The sequence below is a fragment of the Megascapheus bottae genome, chromosome 32 (assembly GCF_031878675.1).
Source record: "Megascapheus bottae isolate mThoBot1 chromosome 32, mThoBot2.hap1, whole genome shotgun sequence".
NCBI lineage: Eukaryota > Metazoa > Chordata > Mammalia > Rodentia > Geomyidae > Megascapheus > Megascapheus bottae.
Window position 1 is genome coordinate 5,365,755 of NC_143540.1, and position 26,658 is coordinate 5,392,412.

General features: G+C 49.2%; 1 protein-coding gene across 2 annotated transcripts; it reads left to right on the forward strand.

The window, feature by feature from the left end:
• Positions 1–21: 21 nt before the first annotated feature.
• Positions 22–26,361, forward strand: Topbp1 (DNA topoisomerase II binding protein 1). 2 transcript variants are annotated; one of them, XM_090323553.1, is made up of 28 exons: positions 22–391; positions 707–797; positions 2,523–2,657; positions 4,471–4,614; positions 5,716–5,897; positions 7,402–7,598; positions 7,835–8,014; positions 9,098–9,267; positions 10,388–10,551; positions 10,721–10,968; positions 11,199–11,566; positions 12,172–12,344; positions 14,212–14,423; positions 15,377–15,651; positions 16,236–16,406; positions 16,491–16,600; positions 17,841–17,964; positions 18,898–19,044; positions 19,145–19,241; positions 20,281–20,473; positions 21,847–22,070; positions 22,747–22,922; positions 23,361–23,472; positions 23,699–23,862; positions 24,218–24,355; positions 24,434–24,523; positions 24,616–24,777; positions 26,089–26,361. In XM_090323553.1, the coding sequence occupies exons 2-28, from the start codon at positions 714–716 to the stop codon at positions 26,221–26,223; spliced, it is 4,575 nt and encodes a 1,524-aa protein (XP_090179679.1). In that variant the 5' UTR covers positions 22–391; positions 707–713; the 3' UTR covers positions 26,224–26,361. The 2 variants fall into 2 exon arrangements, with proteins under 2 accessions (XP_090179679.1, XP_090179678.1); XM_090323552.1 differs by lacking the exons at positions 23,361–23,472; positions 23,699–23,862; positions 24,218–24,355; ... (1 more) ...; positions 24,616–24,777; positions 26,089–26,361 and having other exon boundaries at positions 19,142–19,241; positions 22,747–22,994.
• The last annotated feature ends 297 nt before the right edge of the window (positions 26,362–26,658 follow it).

Consider the following 26,658-nt stretch of genomic DNA (forward strand, 5'->3'; position numbering starts at 1 on the left):
GGGAGGACTGTGTGAGTCTTCCGTTGACCCGCAGCGAGCCCGAGCGGGCGGCCCGCGGCTGACGTCCCTCGCCCACGACCCCGGCCGCCCGAGCCGAGGCCCGAGCGCCGCCATCCGGAAGCGGATCCCCGTTCCCGCCCAGCGGCCCCCCGCCTCTTCCGGAATCCCCGCCCTCCGCCGGCGCGGCGACGTCACTTCCGCCGGAAGGAGCCTCTGGCGCGAAAGTCGGTTCGGGTTCTGCGCCACTTCCGGGTTCTTCGGCGTTTTCCTCCGCACTGGGGGCGCCGCCGGGGGCGGGGCGGGGGGCCAGGCTGGCGCCCGACCTCGGCCACCGTCCTGCGGGCCGCGCGCCCCCCGAGACGCCGCCCGGGGTCCCCCGGGTTCCGCCGAGGTGAGTGACGGGCCTGGCCCCCGCGGGGGTAACCGGCCCCGACGCCGGGGGGGGGGACCTCGGCCCTCCCGGGGCCGCCCTGGAGCTGCGGCGCCGGGCCCCGCGGCTTCCTGCAGGGCGGCGGGGCGGGGCGGGGCGGACAGCAGTGGCCTGTGTGCCTGGAGGCGAGCGACCTGCCGGGCCCGGGGCCCCGGCGTCCCCACCTCTCCCCGTCCTCCAGCCGGGTGCCGGTGAGCCAGGTCCGTTCACCCTGCACCCCCCGGGGCCGCGTGCTGTAATCCAGACACCCTCTTCCTTTCTCTTTTGTCTTGACAGTTCAGAAATGTCTAGGAATGGCCAAGAACCGTTTTGTGTCAAGTTTTTAAAGTCTTCAGCCAGTTCTGAATGGTTTTTTAAAGCTCTGGAGGTAGGAATAATACCCTGAAATCCTTTCCCTTGTTTTTAAGTGGTTTTGTTTTTTTAATGGTGGAGCTTTTTGTCTTAAAAACTGACATTTTCAGAAGAATAACAGTGGCTCGTGCATATAATCCTTATTTGCTACTCAGGAACCTACGAGACTGCCTCTAATGAATCACCAAAAAGCCAGAAGTGAAGCTGTGGATCAAGTGGTTGAGTGCCCACTTTGTGTGAAAAGCTAAGGGACAGCACTCAGTCCCTGAGTTCAAGTACTAGGAACAGAAAGAGAGAAATGGATTTTTCATATAGTAATTATTACTGTTTTTAAATTTAGTCTCACTATGTAGCGTAGCCCTGCCTGGACCTGGAGATTTTCCTGATGGCATCCCCCTCCTGAGTGCTGGGGGTTATGGCCATGCCCCACCACGCCAGGCTCAGACCTGCAGTTCTTGACAATTATTGTATGCTTCTCAGACTGGTCCTTTATGACTTAAAACAAACAACCGAAGAAGTCCTGTACCAGTCCCAGTTCATGATTACAATGATGTTTCGCTGTGCCTAGTTTAATGTGAGACGATAGTGGGGTGATGTAGAGAGCTGTTTACAGAACCTGAGCAGCATCAACCAGCCTGGCCTGCGAGTTTGTTAGTCATGATCGTTCTTGAGCCTTAATCTAAACCTGACAGAACCTGCATTTTAAGCAAGGTTTTCAGTATCCATTAAGCAAATTGCACAGTTTTAACTTGAAGGAAACTTAAGGTTTGTTTAAATGCACATATACACTTCATGATCTGATGGATATTGCTCTATTCCTTGGGTTACATCACTGCTCAGAGCAAGCAGCAGTTTCTCTTCTCTGCTTACATGTTAGCAGCAGGAAATCAATTATAAGTGAGAAGACACAATATGGTCTAAGGTGCTAAATGTGTATTTTAGGGGGTGTGGGTTGGGGAGAAAGTAAAACAGTTTAAGGAGCTCTAGAGGATGTTAGAGAAGAAAGGGGAAAATTTGATCTGAATGGACTTTGTGGAGAGGATATTTAAGTTAGAAGAAGGTTGTAGTTGAGTGGGTACCCTTATCTGGGGAAGATAGTTTTGGCAGAGGGAGAGAAGGCCATATTCAGGGCCCTGGGAAAGTTATGAGGCCGTGCTCAGCAAGGGAGGGTGCCAGAGTATTGTTGCTGGTCCTGGGGCTTGATCCTGCTGCAGAGCCTAGGCACTGGCCCTGAGCTATTTCTGCTTAAGGCTAGCGCTCACCCACTTTGAGCCACTGCACCTCTTCCAGCTTTTTCTGTAATTAACTGGAGATTAGAGTCTCATGCACTTTCCAATCACAGTCCTCAGGTCTCAGCCTCTTGAGTAGCTAGGATTACAGGAGTGAGCCAGGTTTGTTTAGAGACAGGATCTTACTGCTTTTTTCCAAGCTACCTTGAACTTGAGATCTTCCTGCCTCTGGGGGATTGCAGGCCTAAGCTACCATGCCTAATCTGGTAGGTGACAGAAGTCACATCTGGCTTGTGTTTTATAAAGATAACTAAGCATTGTGTGGAAAGTACCTGTTTTTCACAAGCAATAAGAGAGAGGAGGAGACCATTTAAGTATCTTTTGCAATGGTCCCAATGAGAGGCAATTCTTGCTTTTAGTAGGGTAAAGACTGGGTTGAAGATGGATTTTGAAGAGTTGATAGGACTTAAATGACAACTCATTTCTGGTGTGTTTCCTTTTTTTTTTTCCAGTCAATAAAAGAATTCCAATCCGAAGAATATCTTCAGATTATTACCGAAGAGGAGGCCATTAAGATGAAAGAGAATGATAGATCACTTTATATCTGTGACCCTTTTAGTGGCCCTGTTTTTGATCATCTTAAAAAGGTTTGCTAACTTGTAATATGTCATTTAATAGTTTTGTGGGTAGTTTTTTTTGGGGGGGGTCTGGGGGGTGGTTGGTTTTGCTTCCTAAGAAGCTCTGAAATGTTATTCGCATTCTGAGTACATTGTGATTCCTCTGGTCTGGGGAGGCCAAAATAATGTGTTTTGGTTTGCCAATATCAGCATTTGAATTTAAGTACTTAGGCTTGCTAGATTTCTTTGCTCAGCTGGTGCTCCTCCAGCCTGGCTTTGTGCTGGTTATTTTGGAGATGGAGGCTCACAGACCTTTTTCCCTGGGCTGCTCTTGAATCATTATCCTTCTGATCTCAGTCTTCTGAGTTAGGATTACAGGCGTGAGCCACTGATGCTTGGCAGTGGTGTTTTTACTTTTTTAATTTATTTTATTTATTTATTTATTTTTTGCCAGTCCTGAGCTTGAGCTCAGGGCCTGAGCACTGTCCTTGGACTTTCTCAAGGCTAGAGCTCTACCACTTGAGCCTCAGCACCACTTCTGGCTTTTTTCTATGTATGTGGTACCGAGGAATCGAACCCGGGTCTTCATGCATGCTAGGCAAGCACTTTAACCACTAGGCCAAACTCCCAGCCCTAGTGTTGAATTTTATTGTGTTTAAACTCAGATTGCAAGAGAATAGGGAGGAAAAGACTTGAGTATAGTGCCTGTCTTTTCTGGGGAGTACTTCTGTCATTCAGAGGAAGCATTTCAGGGACTGGCATTGCGATAAACCAGTGAGCCACCTCACTTCTTTTTGTTGATTCTAGAGTCTACAAACTCAATCATTACTTTCTGGTGCCTGGATAGGAGACATTTGAAATAAAAGTAAACTGGTTGTAATTCCATCTATGTTACAAAAAGGTGATTCTTGTTTGAATTAAAAAAGAGCATGGAAGAGTAGACAGATGCCGAGTCTGTACTGTTTACAGGTGTGTGCCAATGGCATTGTTAGTTTTATCTTTTTTTGAAGAGCTACTGCTTATCAGATAGTGGCATCAAAAACTATTTGTCTCTATTCAGCTGAGAATGTGACTTAGTGGTAGTGCTTACCCAGCATGCATGAAGCCCTGGGTTCTGTTCCTCAGCATGACATAAACAGAAAAAGCTGGAGGAGGCGCTGTGGCTCAAGTGGTATAGCAAAAGAAGCCAGGCCTTGAACTCAAGCCCCAGGCCCGGCAAAAACAAAAACTCTGTGGTGGCTTAGAGTCCTTTATATTGTAGGAACCTAAGTCAGCCATGTTGGGGTTACTTTTTAGTTGGGCCTAAGGGTGCTGGGGATCAGTGCAAATGAATTGGACATGCCTGCTAGGCAAGAGCTCTACTACAATTGAGCCACACCCCTGATCTTGAAAAGGTATTTTCTCAGTTTAGACTACAAGTTTGTGCGTCTTCCTTATAAAGAATTGAGGTGAAAGTATTTTAAACCCAAAAGATCCTATTGTCGAGGCCAGTACATGTCTTTGTGACAGCTAGGCTTTCTGGTGGGGGTAGGAGGGCCGCAGGGGAGTCTCTGTACTGTGAGTTGTTTCACTTGAAAGTAGTCACCACAGCATGAGATGATCACCTCCGAGTTAAGCTCCTGTCGCATCACCGTTTTGATGAGGCCACTGTGATTTTGGTTCTGAGTGTGTGTTCTGAGTGCTGTATTTGAGAAGTGAACAGTTCTTCCCTCTCCTCCCCTAACGTTGTGGTTGGTTTTCTGCCATACCCATCACTCTGTAAACAGTGGTGAATACCGGCAGACACAGTTGTGTGCAGACAGTGCTCTTCTCCCTCTCTTAGTAGAACATGCTCTCTTGGCAGCTTGGCTGTAGAATCGTTGGCCCTCAGGTAGTCCTGTTTTGTATGCGTCACCAGCAATGTGTCCCACGAGCCGAGCACCCTGTGTACAACATGGTTTTGTCTGACGTGACTGTATCCTGTACAAGCCTGGAGAAAGACAAGAGGGTAAGAGTTGGGAAGAGTCTGCCTGTTGGTTTAGAGGTCTCTTACCACACTTGCTTTTCACTGTGTAGGAGACAATGTGAAAGACTTCCACAAAGTGTTCATGAGTTAAAAGTTTTTGTTTTTTATGAGTGGAAGTTTATATATAATAATCAACAGTGTGTCATGTTTGTCTTTTAAGTAACTTGAATGTAAAATAATCCATTTAGTTGAAAATTGACTAATTGATGCTGGGCAAGGTGGCTCACGCCTGTCATCCTAGCTACTCAGGAAGTTGAGATCTGAGGATCAAGGTTCAAAGCAGCCCAGGCACAAAAGAACCTGAGACTCTTTTATTACCAATTAACCTCTAGAAAATGGGAAGTGGGGCTTGGCTCAAAGGTGGTAGCCTTGAGCTGAAGAGCTCAGGGACAACACCTAGGCTCAGGGGTAGAGTGGTAGCCTTGAGCTGAAGAGCTCAGGGACGGTGCCCAAGCTGAGATGACCCCCCCAAAAAATAAAGAAAGAGAAAGAAAAAAATAAAAAGAAAATTGGCTAATAAAACTCAGTTATTCTTCTGTCATGAACTTTGTTGTTGAATCTCATTTTTTTCAGCTAAGATGGTATTTATGTACTTGTTCATTTATTTTTGTAGTGCTCAGAATGGAACCCAGCCCTGTTGTGCCACACTCCCAGCCCTATAACTTATATTTTTAAAATACATAGTATATAAAAACATAATCATTATAGGAGCAGCATGGTTGTATAAATTCGTGGCATTGAGAATAATTATAGTCATTTGTGGCCTAACAATTAACACAGTTGGAGGAATGTGTCTCCTCACGTAAGCTGAGATGCCACGAGGCCATAGAACCCTCAGCACACACTGTCATGTGTTATCTTGTCTGTTGGGCAGAGCACCATGTGTGTGCATTTAGGAAATTGTTATTCTGTAATTTATAATCCATAGTCACTTTCCAAAAGGTGATTGGCTAATTATGTAACTTCATGTTAATGAGAAACGTGTCTATCCGTGTTATCAACGACAGAAGAGGCTTATGGGCTGTTGTATAAAAGCGGAAGAGCCATTGTTTGCTTTGGTATTGACATTCTTTTGGACTACAGGAAGAAGTTCACAAATACGTGCAGATGATGGGTGGACAAGTATACAGAGACCTCAACATATCAGTAACTCACCTCATTGCTGGAGAAGTGGGAAGCAAAAAGTACTTGGTTGCCGCCAACTTAAAGAAACCTATATTGCTTTCTTCCTGGATAAGAACCCTGTGGGAGAAGTCACAGGAGAAGTAAGACAGACACTGATGTGTCTTTGAGATTTGAAGAAATGATGCATCCGGTTACTTTGGCAGACTCTGGGTTTCCTAGGGGAGGCTTTATGGTGTGGTCCTGGGGTCTGTTCAAACACAAAGATATGGGTCGTTACTCTTTCTCCAGTGGAAACAGAAGAGCACAAGTCTATGAAAGCTCAGTACATCAGGGTATGAGTCCACGGGGAGAGTGGCTGTGGGCATAGCACTAGCTAGAAGGAAAATGCTTTGATAATAAAATTGTGTTCAGTGTAAACATGTGTAAACTAATTGAGGAAGTCAGTTGGGCAACTGTGGCTCTACTGTTGGCATCACCCTTCACTGTGGTGCCCCTGTATTGAGATGGAGAATAACAGCCATGGGTAAGCCGTACTAATATAATAACCGTGAGTGTGGGTAAGGTGGACTGTGAATACCAGCCATCAGCGGAGGAGCAGGCACCCAGACTTGGAGCGGACTCCGTGATGTGTATTTGGGCTGAGTTACATAACCTCCTCCCTCCCTCCCTCCCTCCCTCCTTCCCTCCCTCGTAGAGCTTTAAGTGTACTTCCAGGGCATAGTAGGTTCTCCCTGGAATCAGACTTGCTTTCATAAGTACAGGTACTATAGCATCCTCAGGGTCTACAAGTTGGCACCTGCATACCAGCCCACTCCTTCACCACTTCTGCTTCCATGGCAACAGTGAGGGTGATTGTTTAGAGTTTGGTCAAAATCTATAAAGTTTTTTTTTTTTTTTTTTTTTTTTTTTTTTTCTTCCAGTCCTGGGCTTTAGCTCTGGGCCTGAGCACTGTCCTTGGACTTTCGCAAGGCTAGAACTCTACCTCTTGAGCCTCAGCACCACTTCTGGCTTTTTTTCTATTTATGTGGTACTAAGGAATCAAACCCAGGTCTTTGTGCATGCTAGGCAAGCACTCTACCACTAGGCTAAACTCCCATCCCTATAAAGTCCATTTTATAGCAGGCAACCAAAGAACCTTGGGGTTTTTCATAGAGATTCAGGCTTATTTTGGAGCATGTGCCACTTGGACTAGCAGTGGCTTAGATAAATAAAATAGGTATTTCTCTTTTAATACAGTAATTTTTTCCCCTCAGTCCTGGGCTTGAGCTCAGGGCCTGGGCACTGTCCTTAGGCTTTCTCAAGGCTAGAGCTTTACCCCTTGAGCCACAGCACCACTTCTGGCTTTTTCTATGTATGTGGTACTGAGGAATCAAACCCAGGTCTTCGTGCATGCTAGGCAAGCACTCTACCACTAGGCCAAACTCCCGGCCTAATACAGTAGTTTTGAGAAACTAGCAGAAACATGCCTTAGAGACTTGGTGTTGAGGTACGTGAACAGTCAGTGTGGTTCTGAATGTTTGTCATTTCTCCTTAAAAACAATTATAAGTCTTTGATGGGGAAAGCGATGATGGCATTTGTCATGTGTCTTGTTCATGTAAGACTGGCCCATTTGATGCGCTCACCCTTCCTCCTCTCTCCTTTAGCAAGATAGCTAGATATACTGAGGTCAACATGGAGGAGTTCCGGTGTCCAGTGTTTCTTGGCTGCGTCATCTGTGTGACAGGCTTGGGTGGCGCCGACAGGAAGATGGTCCAGCAACTCACCGTGAAGCATGGAGGCCAGTACATGGGGCAACTGAAAATGAACGAGTGTACACACCTCGTAGTCAAAGAACCAAAAGGTGAAATTTTTGCAAAGGCAGCATTTGCTCCAGTATTGAGTATAGTCAACTGTTCGGAGAGAATGCCTTATTGACTGGCTTTGCTTTTGGTTTTAGTCTCCTGAAGGGTTTAGATCTTTGCCACAGTAGAGGAATTCCATGACCACCCACCCTGTGTTTGTGGTGCAGATAGATTGTAAATGGAACCACCTGTTCATATTTAACCATTTCTGCTTTTGTCTGTCATTAAACAATAGGACAGAAATATGAGTGTGCCAGGAAGTGGAACGTGCATTGTGTGACCACGCAATGGTTTTTTGACAGTGTGGAGAAAGGCTTTTGTCAGGATGAGTCTATGTACAAGGTAGAGCCTGTACTGGCAGAGAGGGGCGGACCCAGCACCTCCACTCCCACCGGCCCCGTCAGCACATCTGAGAGTAAGTCTTGTCCACCAGACTGTGAGCAGCTGTCCATCCATCAGAGCTGCATGGTTGGGCGGAAGCGCGGCTCAGGGGTAGAGCACTTGCCACTCACTCATGAACGAGACCCTAGGCTTGATCAGCACTGGGAGTACAAAAGATGTTTCCTTAATGCAATCCTGGAGATCTTTAGGCAACACTTGACTGGCATGCAAATCTTTTTTTTTTGTTTTTTGGTCTTGTTTTTATTCTTTGTGACACCACTTTTCTTATATATTTAAATGGGTCTCTAAGCTGTCCATTCTTTCCATGAGCCTATCAGACCTCCCTCCCTCCTTTCCTCCTTCCCTCTCTCTCTGTCCTCTCCTCCTCCTCCTTCCCTCTCTCTCTGTCCTCTCCTCCTCCTCCTCTCTCTCTCTCTCTCTCTCCTTCCCTCTCTCTCTCCCTTCCTCTCTTCCTTTGTGGGTGTGTGTATGTGTGTGTGCATACCTTGATCCTGGTATTTGAATTAAGGGCCAGGACACTGTCCCTTGGAGTTTTGTTTTTTGTTGTTGTTGGTTTTTGTTTTTTGCTCAAAGCTAGCACTCTCCCACTTGAGCCAGAGCTTCACTTCCAGCTTTTTGGGTGGTTCATTGGAGGTAGTGTCCTAGAGACTTTTACTGCCTGGGTGGGCTTCAAATTGTGCCTCTCAGATCTCAGCCCCCTGAGTAACTAGGATTATAGCTGTGAGACACTGGCCCATAGCTATATTTCCATTTTATTTTATTTTTTTTTTCCTTTTTTGTTTTTTTTTATTGTAATTAGTAAAAGGGTTACATGATATTTGCCAGATAGAAGGTGCATTAATTCACATACATTGATATCCTTTCACATGTCTTGGTACCCGTTTCCTTCCCCCCCCCCATATATTTCCATTTTAATAAAATTTTAATTTTTTGTTTCTCATACTTTGGCCACCAAGTTTTCAGTTAAAAAAAAATTCTGGCCAGGCTATGGTGCCATGACCAACAAAAAAACAATTTCTGAATCTTAGTATTGCCGTGTGATTAGTTTCATTTCCGTGCATTTATACCTGTTTTACCTTATTTTCTACCTGTGTAGATCAAATGCTATCCAGTGTCAGCCGTATCTCCACCATAAGCGGAAGCTACATCAATGAGTCCATATGTAGTTCTGCTCTCAGCAGCAAGTTGGAATCTACCGCTGAGAGTCTGGACAACCTGGATGTCAGTGCCTTCCAAGCACCTGAAGACTTATTAGACGGCTGCCGGGTACGTCTTCTACACAGTAAGCACAGAGAACCTGGCTTTGAACAGACACCAGGTCATGGGGTTTATCAGAATCTTCTGAAAGCAAGGAGTTTTTGTTTTTTGGAGAACTGGTTTTAAACATAGGAACTTGAGCTTTCAGGGCAGGTGATTTGCTGCTCAAGCCACCAAACCTCCAGCCCTTCATTTCACTGATTATTTTTGAGATAGGATCTCAGTTTTTGCCCTGTTGCTGATCTGAAGGGAGATTCTCCTCTTTTTTTTTTTTTTTGCCAGTCCTGGGGCTTGAACTTGGCTTGAGCACTGTCCTTGGGCTTTTTCAAGGCTAGTGCCACTACCCCTTGAGCCACAGTGTTAATTCCGGCCTTTTCAGTTTATGTAGTACCAAGGAGTTAAATCCAGGGCTTTGTGCATGCTAGGCAAGCACTCTACCACTAGACCATGCTCCTGGCTATTTTAAGCTTCCCATCGTAGCTGGGGTGACAGGCACTCATTCCTGTTGGTAGCTTCTCTGAGTTGAGATGCAGGAGTCTTGCAGACTTCTGGGCTAGCCTCAAACTACAGTCTCCTAATCTCAGCCTCCCAAGTTTAAAAGCAAGGATTTAAAATAGGGAACAGGGCTTAGTGGTAGAGTCCTTGCCTAGCATGCATGAAGCCCTGGATTTGATTCCTCAGTACCACGTGCACAGGAAAAGGCAGAAGTGGCGCTGTGGCTAATGTGGTAGAGTGCTAGCCTTGAGCAAAAGAAGCTTAAGGACAGTGCCTAGGCCTTGAGTTTATGCCAGGACTGGCATATAAAGTCAAACAAAACATGTAATAATACCTTCATCATTTAGGAAGCCACTCAGCTGTTAGAAATTGCAGTAGTTATTGACATGAACTCCAGGAAGTGGATATGAGCCTTTTTTTCTTCGTTGTTTTCTGCTTTGTTTTCTTTTTGTCTTGTTTATCTGTCTTTGAGAGGGCAAGGGACAGTGTTGAAGGTGAACTATATCACTTCTGGGTGCAGTTTGGTAGGAGAGAATGAAGACAAGGGGTGAAATTGTCCAAAAAGAAAAGGCCATCAGAATCCCCTGCTTAAATTATAAAAACAGACTTGAAAGCTGGTATTTTCTCCCTGCAGATCTATGTTTGCGGTTTTAGTGGCCGAAAGCTGGACAAGCTGAGGAGACTCGTAAACAGTGGAGGCGGCATCCGTTTTAATCAGCTTAACGAAGACGTCACTCATGTGATTCTGGGAGATTACGATGATGAGCTGAAGCAGTTTTGGAGTAAATCGGCCCACAGGTTCTTGTCAGTTTTGAGAGCAGTTTATGCTGTGATGAACTTTGTGAATGCTGTACGTGTGTGTGCACTCATGCGTGCACACGCAGTGTGTGTGCATCCCAGTGGGGAGCGCATGGCCCGGGAGGCTGGGGGAGGACGGTCTCGGTGGCTCACTGTGCTCTCGTCCCAGGCCTCATGTTGTGGGAGCACGGTGGCTGTTGGAGTGCTTCAGCAAAGGTTATCTGCTTCCTGAAGAGCCCTACGTGCACGCACACTACCAGCCTGCAGAGCTCTCGGTGGCAGAGCAGCCCGCAAGTAAAGCAGCTCTTTTCAACAAGAGCAGCAGCTTCTCTGCACCGCGTGTGGCCCCTCGGGTGGCGCCCGAGCCGGCTGATGAGGAGCTGCTGTCCCAGTATGTGAGCAATGACTCCACGATAGGTAAGGGTGACCTGAGCACACAGAGGCTGGGGGACAACGCCCAGGCTGAGTTCAAGTCCCAGGACTGGCATGAAAATAAAATAAGAACCTCCTGGAGCGTCCTGGTTTTCAGCTAGTTGGGGCATCTTGAGGGCAGGGGTGCTTGGCCCGAGCCCTTCCTACTGTGTACATTTAAACTTTGCTTTGTAAACATCAGAATTATCAACCCCACACTTTTCTTCCTCTTCCAGTCTTGGCGAAGGAACCCGAAGCATCAGCATGGGAGGCGAGGCCCTGCAATGGCCTCACCCCTCCTCCTCCTAATCCTCCGCCCCTGAGTGATTCCACTCACATTTCCCCGCCCCACGACCAGGCTTCTCCCAGCCACAGCCTCCACGAGGACTCTGCAGCTTGTGAAGAAGGGCTGTTCAGGCAGAAGACGTTCCTTATTTTGGGCTTCAGTGACGAAATTCAGTGTCACATCGCAGGCATCGTGAGAGAATATGCCGGGAAAGTGCTTCCCCTGGGGAGCAGAGCCGTGGCTGACTACGCTGTGGTCCCCCTGCTGGGGTGCGAAGTGGAAGCCACTGTGGGAGAAGTGGTCACCAACACGTGGCTGGTAAGGGCCGCCGCTTCCCGCTTCAGTTGGTGTCTGGGGGAGCAGAGCGCTGGCTAGACTGCTGAACAGAGGACTCTTTGAAAGCTTAATTTTCTCATCTTTCTTGGGCAGAACTGGGGAATCACCCCAGTGCCTTTCTAGCCAAGCCATGCCCCATACCAGGAAGGGAAGTTATAAACTAAGAAAACGCACGGCGTCTTGTCCGGGTTCTGGCATGGCTCCCACATCTCCTCATCCAGCCGGCCTTCCCTCGGGGGGTGTGGCCTGGGAATTGAGAGAGAATGCCAAGCACAGTGGCTCATAGGAGGTGGATCATGGTCCAAGTCCAACCACAGCAAAGGCATGAGCCCCTATCTGAAAAATAAAGCGAGAAGGGTGGCAGGCATGGCCCAGGTGGCAGAGCACAAAGTACAGTTGAGTCCTCCGTACTAAAGAAAAAAAACCTAAAATTGAAGAAGCACTTGGATGGAACGTACATGTTCATGTGAAAGTGCAATTTCTCTTCACTGGAACTACCATTGCCGATACCATTGTTAGCCACTGTTGTGGGGTTATTTTATTTGTTAAATCTCAGATTGTCTTTATTGTCCCTCTTGTTTTTAAAGGTTACATGTATAGACTATCAGACTTTAATTGATCCCAAGTCAAATCCTCTCTTCACCCCAGTCCTGGTGATGGCGGGAATGACTCCTTTACAGAACTGTGTCATTTCATTCAGCCAGTGTGTTGGCGCAGAGAAAGATTCTTTGATATTCTTAGCAAATCACCTTGGAGCGAGGTACGTGGTGTCTTTAGTGCTCCTGCTATCCCCGTGTATTTGCATTGGCTTCCTGGACAGTGTTGTCATTAGTATTTGGTCAGGGATCTGTACTGCATTGTCCCTGGCTCTGGGGCTGAGACTGCCACCATGAACGCCCCCTGGCCCGGGGAAGGCTGATGGCAAGTGGAGACGGTCATTGAACTGCGTGTCTAAGCACTGTCTGTGCTGAGCTCTCCATGCGCATGTATTGATGGAGTCTTCTGTTTTTAGCCAGAAATACAAATGGTGAGCAAGAGCAGCGACTATCTGTGAAATACAAAGAACCTGAGGTTATTTCCAAAATACACACATGCCACCCAGTCCCCAATTGAATTATGAGATGGTAGGCAATGTGAAAAAAGAAAACTGTTAACAGGCTGTGTTGTGTGCGAGTGGCTCATGCCTGTTGCCATAGCCACTCAGTAGGCTGAAATTTGAGGATCACGGTTTGAAGCCAACCTGGACAGGAAATTCCAGGGAATAAATGGGGATGGGAAAGACCCTTGCCTCAGTTAACCAGCAGAAAGCAAGAGCAGAGCGGCAGACTACCAGTCTTGAGTGAAAACACTTAGTGCTCAGGCCCTGAGTTCAAGTCTTGGGACAAACACAGAAAAGAAAAACCACTTTTAGATTAGCTTATGTAAAATGTAACTTCCCTTTCAAATACACCAAAAGGAAAGTAAAATGTAGTCCAGACTATTCAGGATCTGAAATCTGGAGGGTCACAGGTGAAGGCTAACTTTTGCACAACTCTTTAGAGACTTATCTTCAGATACTCATCAAAAAGCTAGGTTGGGGGCGTGGCTCATACGGGTAGAGTGTCAGCCCAACAAGCACAAGGCCCTGAGTTCCAGCTCTAGTATTGCCAAATCACCAGTGCGTGGGCACACAGAATAAAAGGACCAAGAAAGGGCCCAGGTGGCTCACGCCTTTAGTCCTGGCTACTCTCAAGGGGCTGAGATCTGAGGTTCAAGGTTCAAAGCCAGCCTGGGCACAAAAGTCTGTAAAACTCTTACCTCCAGTAACAGAAAAAGCTAGAAGTGGCACTGTAGGCTGTGGTTCCAAGTAGCAGAATGAATAGCGCCCACGCCCAGAGTTAGAGCCCCATGACCGACATTAAAAAAAAAAAAAAGATAAAGGTGGGTTCAACAGAGAAAAGGTCTCGCCACTTTCTTGAAAACATGTTGGAATTTTCATGCAAAGCCAGAAACTAAGGAAAAGAAGAGCATTGTAAATAGACTGTTCTACTGAAGATAGCATACCTGTGTACATTCCAAGATCTGAAGAGTAGGCATTGTGTCTCTGACTTCATGAGAGTTCAAGGAAGGAGATAGGCTTAGGTATAGCAGTGTAATTAGACACCTACCCTCAAGTAGGCAACTGTTTATTGGTGCCAGTATTGGGACTTGCTCTCTTGCTTGGCTTTTTCACTCAAGGCTGGTGCTCTATCACTTGAACCACACCTCCACTTGTAAGCAATTCACCTACCCCTTGTACTGGAGCTTGAACCCCAAACCTCTAGGTAAGCATTGTACCACTGGAGTCAAGAACCCCACCCTTTATTGTTTCGCTTTTTTTTTTTCCTGAAAAATTTCAAACCCATTTTAAATAACTCTTGGCTCAGTGAAAACATAAAACCGATAGGCTTAGAAATAGTTACCCAAACATCCCGGCAGTAATAAACAACATCAGTGCCCAGACTGTATCTGAAAATGGCGTTTCCCACTAAAGAAATGGGGAATCTGCCCACATTTTCCTCAACTTACATAGATAAGTCTCGAACCACAGTGTTGTATTAGAAACTCGTGTGTATTACCACTTGTTTGTCTTTACCTATGTATTGCAGCGTTCAAGAGTACTTTGTTCGCAAACCCAATGTGAAGAAAGGCATGCTTGCCAGTACTCACCTCATCTTGAAGGAACCAGTTGGTTCCAAGTACGAGGCTTCGAAGAAGTGGAGTTTACCGGCAGTCACGATAGCTTGGCTGCTGGAATCAGCGAGGACAGGACAGAAAGCAGAAGAAAGCCCATTTCTGATCGACAGTCTGCCCAAAGAAGGTTCGTCATCTGTCTTTCTTCCTTTTCCTCTTCCTCTGTTGTTTCACAACTTGGTGGTTTGTCTCTGCCTTCCCCATTGGTGGTAGTGGGCCTGATCCACTGTCAACAGCTGAGCGGGTGTTCTTGGACTGTCTTGGACTGTCCACTTGGGTGTTACTGTGAGCTAGAATACGAGGGCGCTGTATATGCCACCTCTGTGGACACCTGTGTGGCTCATATTAGCAGTTCTCTCCTCTGGATTTGCTTGTTTTCTCAGGGCACTGCTCTCCAGCCTTCACATAACATCTTGTTGTGTCCTTTCATGGTTCTTATCCAAATGAAGTGGGTTTGCTTTTGTGCCTGTGCTAACCCATAGGCCTCTGCGGGGCTATGACATGCCTGTCTTCTGAATTGTGTGACTTTGGCCCTGTCTGCTGGGCTGGGTGTGGAGTGGAGGACGGGGGAAGGGCACGCATACCCTTGGGATGGTGAGCGGGGGATGGGGGCAAAGTAAGCAGTGTGAAAACACCACCCAGACAGAGGAAGACTTTACAGTGGAGACAAGTGAGTTTAGAGCTTGACTAGTTAACTTGAGTACATGTAATTAGGATTATAATTTGAAATTTATTAAAGTGTTCCTGAGGAAGCTGGGTACCAGTGCTTCATACTAGCTACTCAGTAGGCTGAGATGTGAGGAACGCCGTTCAAAGAGAGACTTAGCACCCATTAACCTGCAAAAAGTAGGAAGAGAAACGTAGCTTAAGCAGTAGAGCACCAGCTGTGAGTGAGAAGGTTAAGCAAGAGCTGGAGGCCCAGAGTTCAAGTCTCAATCCCACACATGCTTGCTCACAGAGTGTACCTGAGACTTAACATGGAAACTACCAGGATACAAAACTACCAGGATACACGAACCTTTTTGGGGAAGAGGTGACTGTTTAGTGGATCATTTGTTTCTTTTCATTTAAAATCTCTAGAACAAAAACTGGCAAGTGGACTAACAAATGGGGTGCCTTCTTCAGCACATCCTGGCGTGGGAGCGGGGGTCCACAGAAAACCCCTGGTTTCGCCCTTGGACATGAACCGCTTTCAAAGCAAGGCTTTCCAAGCCGTGGTGCTGCAGCACAGCAGCCAGGCGTCAGCCTCCCCCCTGGTGGACCAGCAGCTGCAGAAGGAGCCGTCCCTACACCTGGACACACCCTCCAAGTTCCTCTCCAAGGACAAGCTCTTCAAGCCCTCCTTTGATGTGAAGGTAAGGGCCATAGAAGTTAAGACCCGATTCTGCCTGCCTGCTCTGAGTTAGAGTATGCATGCAGTGGCATCCACTGGTCCCGAGGCAACTTTTCCTAATAGAGCCTCACCTCTGAAGATGCGTCAACAGCATTAAGTCCCAGTCTACCCAGGCTAGAGGCCTAACGAGACCAAAGTAGCTGCAGAGTACATTGCACATTGCGTTTGGGCCAGGCACAGCTGGTTCATGCCTGTCATCCTAGCTACTTAAAAGGCTGAGACCTGGGGGTCACGGTTCGGGGTCAGCCTGGGCAGGAAAGTCTGTGAGACTCCTATCACCAGTTGCCTACCAGTAGAGCGCTACCCTTGAGTAGAAAAGCACAGAGACAGCATCAGACCCCAGTTCAAGCCCCATGACCAACAAAAAAGGAAAAAAGACTTTTTTGATTTATGGAAAGCCAGTAGGGGGTAAAAGCTAGTATCCTTTCATTCTGAGGTGTCTTTCTTATATCGCTCCTTTCTCATTTTCCATACTTGTTTTCTATACTCTTCTCCCTCTCGTTTCCCTTCCTCTCTTTCTGTGTGTCCTCTACTCCACCGACATAGGATGCACTGGCAGTCTTGGAAACCCCAGGAGGCCATAACCAGCACAAAAGGAAACTGAGTACCCCACTGTCTGAGGTCATTGTCAGGAACTTGAAACTTGCTTTGGCAAACAGCTCTCGAAGTGCTGCTCTTTCTGCCAGCCCCCCACTGAAGGATGCCCAAGCAGAGAAGGTAGGCTTTGCTCTCTTTTTAATTGCAGGTTTTGCTCAAGCCTTTTCAACAGTAATGGCTGACATGCTTCTTCTCTGTGTCCAGGAAGAGGCTACAAAGCCCCTTGTTGGTGTTGTGGCATGTGTCAGTAAAAAGCTCAGTAAGAAGCAGAGGGAGCTGAATGGGCTCGCCAGCTCTCTTGGAGCGGAGTACAGGTACATCTCCCTGTTGTGTGATTCTGTCCTGCATGACCCAGTCACCTTTCCATCCTCCCAGGTCCTGCTGTGCAGGCTGCGATGGTGTTTCCATTCTTCATTTTGGTTGGCTTTCTGTCAGTACTAAAGTTAAAACTCAAGACCTGGACTACTCAGCTTTTTCACATATCGCTGGCACTCTGTCATCTGAAGCCCAGCCTTTTGTAGTTAATCAGAGATGTAGATACTTTGGCTCATGCCTGTCATCCTAGCTACTCAGGAGACTGAGATATAAGGATCGTGGTTCAAAGCCAGCACAGGCACTAAAGTCGCTGGGACTCCTTATTTCCAGTTAACCATAGAAAAGGCTGGAAGTGGTGCTGTGGCTTAAGTGGTAGAGTGTTTGCCTTGAACAAAAAGAGCTCAGGGACAATGCCCAGGTCCAAAGTTCCAGCTGTAGCACTGGGGGAGGAGGGGGAACTTTTCTGAAAACCCTAGCTGACTTTTTTTTTTTTTTTTTTTGCCAGTCCTAGGCCTTGAACTCAGGGCCTGAGCACTGTCCTTTGGCTTTCTCAAGGCTAGAGCTCTACCATTTGAGCCACAGCACCACTTAAAGCTTTTTTCTATATATGAGGAATTGAACCCCGGTCTTCATGCATGCTAGGCAAGCACTCTGCCACTAGGCTACACTCCCGATCCCTAGCTGACTTTTAAATCATGATCTTCTGGATCGCAGCCTCCTCAGCAGCTGGAATTACAGACAAGTACTGAGCCAGCTGAGCTTAAGTTTTTCAGTTCAGATCTGGTCTGTCACTTACTGAAGATCCTTAGCCTGGTTACTTAGCCATGTTCTCTAGTCTTCTCACCTATAAAATATATATAGTAATAATAATGTTCAGCAGTTCTGTTTGTTTCAACGAGGAGTGGAAGAGGTATAAATTTCATAGTTTATTATGGGGCTAGAGGGCCAACAACTGGAGGAAAGATTGAAGAGCAAGGCAGTATTTTATTAACTTTTCTACTACAGAGTAATGTACACAATACAAGCAGCAGTGCAGAAAGGCATAGGGAGAGTTGTATTTTCAAGTGTCGTCTTCTACCCTCTACGTTAAGTTCTGCAGGACAGAGCTATAAGGGGTGGGGGCATGCCGCACACATGGGCTTCCTCCTGGGGGGAGTTTGGTGGGGTCAGCGTTCCGTCAGCACTCGTGGGGCTCTGAACTCGCGCACCCCCCATGTTCCCCTCGTGTGGCTGCTGCAGGTGGAGCTTTGATGAGACCGTGACTCACTTCATCTACCAAGGCCGCTCCAACGACACAAATCGCGAGTACAAGTCTGTGCGAGAGCGGGGTGTGCACGTGGTCTCCGAGCACTGGCTTCTCGAGGTGGGGGTGCTTCTCCCTTCTTCCTCCATCTTTTAGAAATGGGCACTGACATTTAGAGCAGAGCAGCCTCGGTGCACGCAAGCACACTTGGGAATCCTGGTGACTGAGCTGGCACGTTGAGGCGAGAGTGTGGTAAGGCAGAACCGCTCTCAGCATGACCCGGGGAAAGGCTTGGGGTAGGGTTCCCCAGTTCCCTTTAAGAGTGCACCCCACTCCTCCCCAGGGTCTGGGACTGTGGATCCAGTCTGTAGCACTGCACATTGCCTTCCGCTCATCCGAATCGCCTGAGCTCTCCACCGGTCCCTCATGGGTACTCTCCCAGTTGGTTTTTATTTTCCTTTTTTAGGTGGTACTGGGAATTGAACTCAGGGCCTTGGCCTTCAAGTATTAGGCAGGCAGGTCGTATACCACGTGCACCATGCTTCCACCCTCTTTGTAATTACTTACGAATCGTTACGTAAATGAGGCTGGGCTAGCGGCTCATGTCTGTAAACCCAGCTGTTTGGAGGAAGAGATCAGGAGTGTACTTGAAGGCCGCACTGAGCGCTGAGGTCACTGTAGTGAGACCTCATCTCAGCCCATAGCTGGGCATGGTATACCACGTGCTATAAGGAGACATAAATAGAAGGATCCTGGACCAGTCCAGACCAGGCAAGAAGAAGACACTCTTTAAAAAATAGAAAGGCTGGGGTGGCTCAAGTGGTGGAATTGCCTCCCTTGTAGTCGCTAAGCACCCTGAGCTCAAGCCTAAGCACAGCAGAAACGTAGGCAGGTCATCGGCCCTGCCCACATACTTCAGAACCGCTCCTTCTCCTTGGTGCCGACACCTTAGCAAAAGCAGGAGACAGGATGAGGGGCCACAGAGAGGATGGGGTCGTTTGTGGTGCAGACGTGGTCTGCTGCCGTACCGTCAAGTGTACTCTTCTATTGCAGTGTGCCCAAGAGGGTAAGCGGCTCCCTGAGTCACTGTACCCGCATACCTACAACCCCAAAATGAGCCTGGACATTAGCGCCCTTCAAGATGGCAGGCCCTGCACTGGCCGCGTGCTCTCAGCTGAGTCTGCAGCCCAACAGGACGAGGTAGGAACCGTGTCCTTACCCTGCACTGCAGGGTAAGTTTACCCACTGGGTGCACCTCTCGTAAGCCCTCGCTGAGAACGCGTCCTCTCCCTCTCAGCAGCCAGGTGGCTCTCCTGTGGAAGAAAACAACACAGACACCGTGATGGCCGCTGATGAAGAGCCAGCTCCAGCCAGTGGAAACACTGATGTGAAAGGAGGTAAAGCACACTGGGTTCGCAAACATAGTGTTCAGTTTGCTTTCTGTCAAATGGAAGACAGGATTTCCTCTGGTGCTAAGAAGTAGCCACGTGCAGAGGAAGGGCCGTTCCATGCCAGTCATCAAGTCATCACTTGTGAAGTGTTACGTGACTTAAGAGTAAAACGTGACCTAGGCACCAATGGCTCACGCCTGGGTCACTCGTCGCTACTGAAGAGGCTCAGATCTGAGGATGACGGTGAAAGCCAGCGTGGGCAGGAAAGGTCTAAGAAACTTTATCTATAATGAACCACCAGGCTAGAAGATGTAGAGCTGTGGTGGAACCTTGAGCAAAAAAAAGGCACACAGACAGCTCTTAGGGCCTGAGCTCAGAACACCGAAGCTCTGAACGCAAGTCCCAGCATGGTGAAAGGAGGGGAGAGCAGCAGCAGACCTCACAGGCTGGGGACTTGTTGGTTCTTGAGAAGATTCTCCTCTGGCTCCGTTCTGGGCAGTGATTTCCACAGTGCTGTCTGTCCGTTCGTGTGGAGGCACTCTCAGGCGGGGCTCTTGCCTTCCGATCCCGAATTTCTAAGTAATTTTGGCAGGGCTGGCCTCCAGCTCTTGGTCGTCTGGAGTGGCTGGGATCAGGGCAGGCACCACCCTCGCAGCATTCCCTCTGTTCTTGAGGGCATCTGAAGTGGAGGGGGGGGGGTTCCCAGTTTACATTACCCAGACCTGTTACAATAGGTATTTCCTAAACAGAACTTAACACTCCTTGAGCCAGGAGCCATGGAGCACATGTGGTGAAGGAAGCACCACTGGTCTTGAGTACGTGGCAGACGGCAGGTGCCCACATAGGTTTCAACAGAGGTCTTAAACATTTAGTTAACCCAGTAGTGTGCAAACGTGCTGCCTCACTGCTCCCTCCTCCTGCTCACGTAGGCAGATGCGCTCTGCTTCCTGAAGCAAGAGGTTTGAGTTCGGAGCTAACCTGGGCTGTAGCAAGACCTGAAAAAGGATTAAATCCCTTCACCTGGTGTGTGTCTGTGTGTTTCAAGTTCTGACACAGACCCTGGAGATGCGAGAGAACTTCCAGAGGCAGCTGCAGGAGATCATGTCTGCAACCTCCTTAGTGAAGCCACAGGCCCACAAGACCTCCCTGTCACTGAGTGGCTGCCAGAGCGCCGCCTCCACCCCTGACAACGTGCGCTCCGTTCGCAGTAGCCGCAGCAGAGTCCTGGAAGCGCTCAGGTGAGTACCTGTCACTGAGGCAGAAACAGGTGACTGGAGAGGAGGAGCCTGGAAGCTCCATGTCTGAGATACCCTGTTTACTTAAAAGCCAAACCAGAAAGAAGATTGAAATGTCAGAGTCCAAGAAAGGGTTAGACTGTTGGGCCCAGGCAACATGTACCCTATTCCATGAGATGTGTTCTGTTCCATCATTCTCCGTCAGTGTGACCTTCCTCCAGGCTTCTGTGGTATTCCTACCTGGCAGTAGGAAGCCCACACGAGTTTGCCCTGTGTCAGGCACTGCCTTGAGAGGCAGGATTCATCCTTTCTATGGTGGGCTTAAGTGGGTATCCAGGTCTCACTAGTTAAAGTTCAAGGCCAACCCATGCAAATAATTAGCAAGACTATCTCAAACCAAGAGGTGGCTTGTGGTTGTGTACACCCATCCTCCCTGCTCTGTGGTAAGCTTAACCAGGAGGCCCACCAGGCCTACTGCGCAAGAACAGTCAGAATCCAAAGGACAGGTGCGTGACATGCGTGGGACTCCGTGGAGGCCCTGAGTTCATAACTGCTCAGTTACAAAGGACATAGTTGGATTGTGATACAACACTGTACATAAGGCACTTCAGAGCTGGGCGCTGCTGGGTTGTGCCTGAAATGCTGGCTACTCAGTAGTCAGATCTGAGGGTCATGGTTTGAAGCCAACCAGGGCAAGAAAGTCCAGTTCTGGGGGTTGAACTCAGCTTGCACACGACACCTGACCTTTGTGCTCGAGGCTAGTACTCTACCACCGAGCTCCACTTCCTGCTTGTTGAGGTTTACTGTAGTTAAGAGTCTCCTGGTCTTTTCTGCCCAGGCTAGCTTTGAACCACAATCAGATCTCAGCCTCCTGAGCATGAGCTAGTACAGGCATGAGCCACTGGCCCCAGGCTCAGGATTCTTATTAACCAGCAAAAAGCTGGAAGTGGAGCTATGGCCCAAGTGGTAGAGCACTAACCTTGAGCAGGAAAGCCCAGAGACAGGTCTCAGGCCCTGAGTTCAAGTCCTAGAACTGCCTCTCCTCGTGTTCCCCCCAAATAGACTTCAAATACAGTAAATGGTGATTCTGCCAGATGCACTGGAAGTTTGATCAGTAGGCCCCAGAAAGAAGGCTGTCCCTACAGCTGGCCCGTGCATGGAGACTTCTGAATGGCGACGAGTTTCCCTGTGGAGTTTGGAGCACATGGACGTTCAGTCCAGATGGGTTCAAATTCCTGCGTGAAGCATTTTGCAAAGAACTGTTTCCCTAGATTGTTGGTAGATCTCCCTGCTAGCTGGAGAAGTGAGGGTGAGCCAGGCCCTCCATCTCACCTGTTCAGAGCTTGAGCATGGCGGAATGGCCTCTCATTCCTTAGGCAATCTCGACAGAGCGAGCCTGACATCAACACGGAGCCCTCTCAGAGTGAGCAGATCATCTGGGATGACCCCACGGCCAGGGAGGAGCGTGCAAGGCTGGCCAGCAACCTACAGTGGCCCAGCTGCCCCACGCCGCACTCCGAGCGCCAGGGGGACTCGAGACAGTGGGAGGACTGGGCCGTGCCAGAGCCTCAGCGTGAGGCAGATGCTGCTGCCGAGCAAGGTAATGGGAGGGCCACGGGCCTGCTGGCTGCCTTGGGCAGTGGTGACCTGGTCACATGTGAGGCACTCCAGCAGTTGGAAATACAGGATTAGTTTTCTCAGCAACAGTTCTTTGTTTTTTCTCGTGCGTGTTTGTTGTTTTTGCCAGTCTTTAAGGGCCTGAGCACTGTCCTTGGATTTTTCTCAAGGCTAGAACCATAGCACCACTTCTGGCTTTTTTCTATGGATGTGGTACCAAGGAATCGAACCCAGGTCTTCGTGCATGCTAGGCAAGCACTCTACCACTAGGCCAAACTCCCGGCCCCTCGTACGTGTGTTTTTTAACTAGCTCTGCATGCTGCCTGGTGCATACCTGTGACTGTTCTTTGTGCTGTTTCTTTGAGTTGGCCTGTTTTCATGGAGCTGTGGCTCAAGTGGTAGAGCACCAGCCTTGAGCAAAAAAAGGAATTCTGGGTTAGTTCTATGCAAGAACACAGTGCCTCCTGTGGCTCCTGCCTGTGCCAGGCAGACAGGACGGCTGGCACTGTATGGGTGTGAAGGGTTGGAGAAAGATCATTTGTAATTGCATCACTCTTGCAGAGTTGTATGTTTCACTTCATCTTGAAGAGATGGGGTTGTCCCCCAGTTTGAGTCCTGTCTTTGGATAGCATTACACAGTAGCCTTTTGTCTTCCTCAGATGGCTCTGACCCTGAAAACCCCTCTGTGATCAAAGCCCAGGGACCTGTGATCTCTGACGAAGTGGAGTTTCCAGCCAAAGTCAAACGTGAGGCTCAGCTGATCCCAACACCGCAGGCCCCCAGCATTGCCTTCCCCCTGGCTAACCCGCCTGTGGCGCCACACCCCAAGGAAAAGGTTTGTTGGCCAATGCTGCTGACGCACACCTGTCATCCTAGCTACGCGGGAGGCTGAGATCTAGCCAGCCCGGGGAGTCCTTGAGATGCCTATCCCCAGTTAACCACCAGAAAAACTGCAAGTGGAACTGTGGCTCGGGGGTAGAGTAGCCTTGAGCCAAAGAGCTCAGGGACAGTGCTCAAGCTCTGAGATGGAGGCCCAAGACCTTGTGTGCGTGTGCGCACAGACACACTCACAGGTGGTTGTGGTGGTGATACGGCCTTCAATATCACACTATCACTGTTGTGCTCGTTGTAGAAATGTGTTGTTGTCTGCACAGGTTATGAAAAAAAATGCCCATTTCTTACCATTCTTTTAGGTCTGTATTTGGCAAAATGCAAATACAGTACATAGTTCACCTCGTTCAATGCTCCATTGAAAACTACTCCTCTCTTGCAGAATTCAGCCTTGGAGGAGAGGCGTGGAGACCTCAGGAAGCAGTATGTGTTTCAGCTGTCCTCTCTGAATCCACAAGAGCGCATCGATTACTACCACCTGATTGAAGAGCTAGGTACTGGGGTGACTTGTAATGTCCCGTAGTAAGTGTGGACACTGAGGGAGGAGCCTGTATGAGGCTGTGGCGCCACGTCGTAGAGGGACTTGGGGGTGGCCTCCAGCCATCCCGCAGACGCTCCTGTCCGGGCTGGCTGAGGCAGGAGGAGCGCGCGGTCCAGTCCACGTCACCCCTGTAGGACGAGCCTGGCTGAGCCTGGCTGAGCCGCCCCTCTCCTCCCCAGGCGGGTCCGTGATCGAGAAGCAGTGCTTCGACCCTAGCTGCACGCACATCATTGTGGGGCACCCGCTGCGCAACGAGAAGTTCCTGGCCTCCATGGCAGCCGGGAAGTGGGTTCTCCACCGCTCCTTCATGGAAGCCTGCAGGACCGCAGGGCGCTTCGTACAGGTAGGCCGTCGTCTCCCTCCATCCTCTCGCCCCGCTCTCACTCTGTCCGTCTGTCTCCACCTCCTTCCCTTCCTCCCTCTGTCCACTCTGTTCTTGTCTGTTTCTTGCTGCTCCCCCAGCCCTGCTTCTTTAGTTCTTGGCTCTCTAAATTTGTTGCAATTAAAGTGAACAGCACTGATCCAGGTTGCCTGCCATAGGGGGGGAGGGGGGCGTTCAGGGCCCCTGTTCTGTGGGCAGATGTGTGCCAGCCTGGGCTTCCTTAGGAATGCACACGTGTACCCTCCACCGTTAAGAGTCAAGCATCCTCAACCCTTCACACGAAGCCGAGGAACTGCACGGTCTGTTGCTTCTCCAGGAGGAAGACTACGAGTGGGGAAGCAGCTCCATTCTCGAGGCCGTGGGCAGCGCCTCGGTGCAGCAGCGGAGACTGGCCCGCGCCGCTGTGCGGTGGAGGATGACGATCCAGGAGAGGCAGCGGTCAGGGGGCGCTGAGGTACACACTGCGCCTGCGCTCAACGAAGCTGAGGCATGAGCTGAGCACAGGTGCGTGACTGCTGTGCTCCCTCCGCAGGGGGCGTTCAGCGGGTGGAAGGTCATCCTGCACGTGGAGCACTCCCGAGAGGCGGGCTTCCGACGCCTCCTGCAGTCTGGAGGAGCCAAGGTGAGGGGGTCTTCCCAGCCGCTCCCGGCGCCCGCCGGGGCGCATCGAGTGTCTGGCGCACTGGGACACTGAGGCCTTCTGCTCCTCACTAGGTGCTGTCGGGCCACGCTGCGTCTTTATTTAAGGAGGCCACACATCTCTTTTCTGACTTGCATAAGCGGAGAGCGGAGGACTCGGGGGTGAACGTGGCGGAGGCCGCTTCCCAGGACGTGCACTGCTTGCGGACAGAGTACATCGCCGACTACCTCGTGCAGGTCGGTCCCGACACTCTCTTCCCAGCCACAGCACACACAGTCTGGAGGAGTACCCGATCACCTTCCAAGGCCACAGGAGGGACAGGTGGTGTGGGAGGGGAGGCTGAGGCCCAGCCTGCAGCTCTGCCAGCAGTGTAAGCGGGAGCCTTCAGCACAGAACACACGGGCACTGCTGGAGCCATGAACCTCTTGCAGTACCTGAAGCAGCTTCTAGAAGCTCAAGTTACCACTGGATGCCAAGTTTTAGAAACTTACCTAGGAGAGCAGGGATGAGACTCTGGTGGCAGGGTTGCGAGGTGCAATACACAAGGGCTTAGGTTTAGAACCTGCCCTGCAAGGAGACAAAGCAAGTAAGTGGTCACACTCATGGGGAGAGGAGCAGGCCAATGGGCCTGCAACGTGCTGCCTTTCTGACTTCCCTTTCCAAAACGCTACAAGATGCAGGGCCTGTCGGCTGATTGGGATCTCAGGAGAAACATTTTACAAGGGGTCAGCCTCAAGCTTGTAAGAGTTTCATTTTAGTTGGTCTGATTCTGATTAAAGAACTCAGGGCTGAGGGCCTGGCCCCAGGCAGGGCTCCTGCCGGCATGTGAGGCCCTACGTTCAAACATAACTCACCTTGTGCTGTGGTGCTGAGGTCTCAGCTCAGGTGTCTGAAGCTGGGTGTGGTCAGCCCCTCTCCTTCCTGGAACTTCACATGGCGGCATTGAGTCAGCACCTGGGATGACTGACAAGCCCCATGCTGTGGTCCAGAGGTCGGCTCTCTAGGATATGCCTCCTGTCCAGTGCTGGACTACTGGAAATGGCTGTGAAGGGGACAGACACAGGGTCTGGAGTCAGGTAGACAGTTTGCAGGTGGCAAGGTCAAAAGCAACAGCTAAGTAGGGTTCAACGTGTGTCAACTATTGATGACCTTTTCACCTTGAATGCGTCTCCCTGGTGAGGCGCTGTCCTCAGGTCCGGCATAGCACCTGCTCTAGTGTACATCAAGGGCCTAGGAATAAGATCTCCTTGTTTTGGGGGGAAGAGGAGAGGGGACATTGGCCTTTAGCTTTTTTTCTCAAGGCTAGCACTCAAGCATGCTACCTCCAGTAAGCCACACTCCTAGCTACCCACGAGGCTGAGATCTGAAGATCGGAGTTCAAAGCCAGCCTAGACAAATCTAAAAACCATTCTCTAGCTAACCAACAAAAACCTGGAAGTAGAGGTATGGTTCAAGTGATAGAGCACCAGCCTTGAGTGAAAAAACCAAGGTCCCAGTACTGGCATCATAATAATGTTAGGCTTTTTATTCTCCTTTTCTTTTTGCAGGAATCCCCTCCTCATATAGAAAATTACTGCCTACCAGAAGCCGTCTCATTTCTTCAGAATAAGGGACCTGGACCATCACACAAGAGGAAAGCTCCGGCCACAGCAGAGAAAAATAAGGTTAAACGACCTAGATAGCTCTTCAGTCACCAAACATTAAATGTTTTAAAGCCTCAATATTATATATGTATATATTAATTACCACAGTGGATTTGTGTAGTATAATGATTGCAGGTGAAGTTTCAGTCGCCTTAATAAAGTTGCAGATCACAGGCCTGAAGGTGAGTGAAGCTCACGGTTAACGACGTCGCCTCACATTCACGGCACCCTGGGCAAAACCAACTCCTCAGCTACATTGTTAGTAAATATATGTATATATGTACACTGTACACTGAAAAAAATATACACATACTAAAAAGCTTCCTATGACCTTTAGACACAGCAATAGATTGTGCTTCGCGTTAGCGCCCCAGAATCCCTGCAGTTCTCACTTGGGATTTACTGTGCTCCCTGGTGTCTTAACGTATCACAAATGACCACGGAGTCCGCAAGTGTGGGCACTACACAGTGACT

Coding starts and splice junctions, on each gene's coding strand:
- Topbp1 (XM_090323553.1), top strand. CDS start 714: ATGTCTAGGAATGGCCAAGAACCGTTTTGTGTCAAGTTTTTAAAGTCT. Junction 4,615..5,715: donor GCCTGGAGAAAGACAAGAGG/GTAAGAGTTGGG, acceptor TTTGGACTACAG/GAAGAAGTTCACAAATACGT. Junction 9,268..10,387: donor ACTTATTAGACGGCTGCCGG/GTACGTCTTCTA, acceptor TTCTCCCTGCAG/ATCTATGTTTGCGGTTTTAG.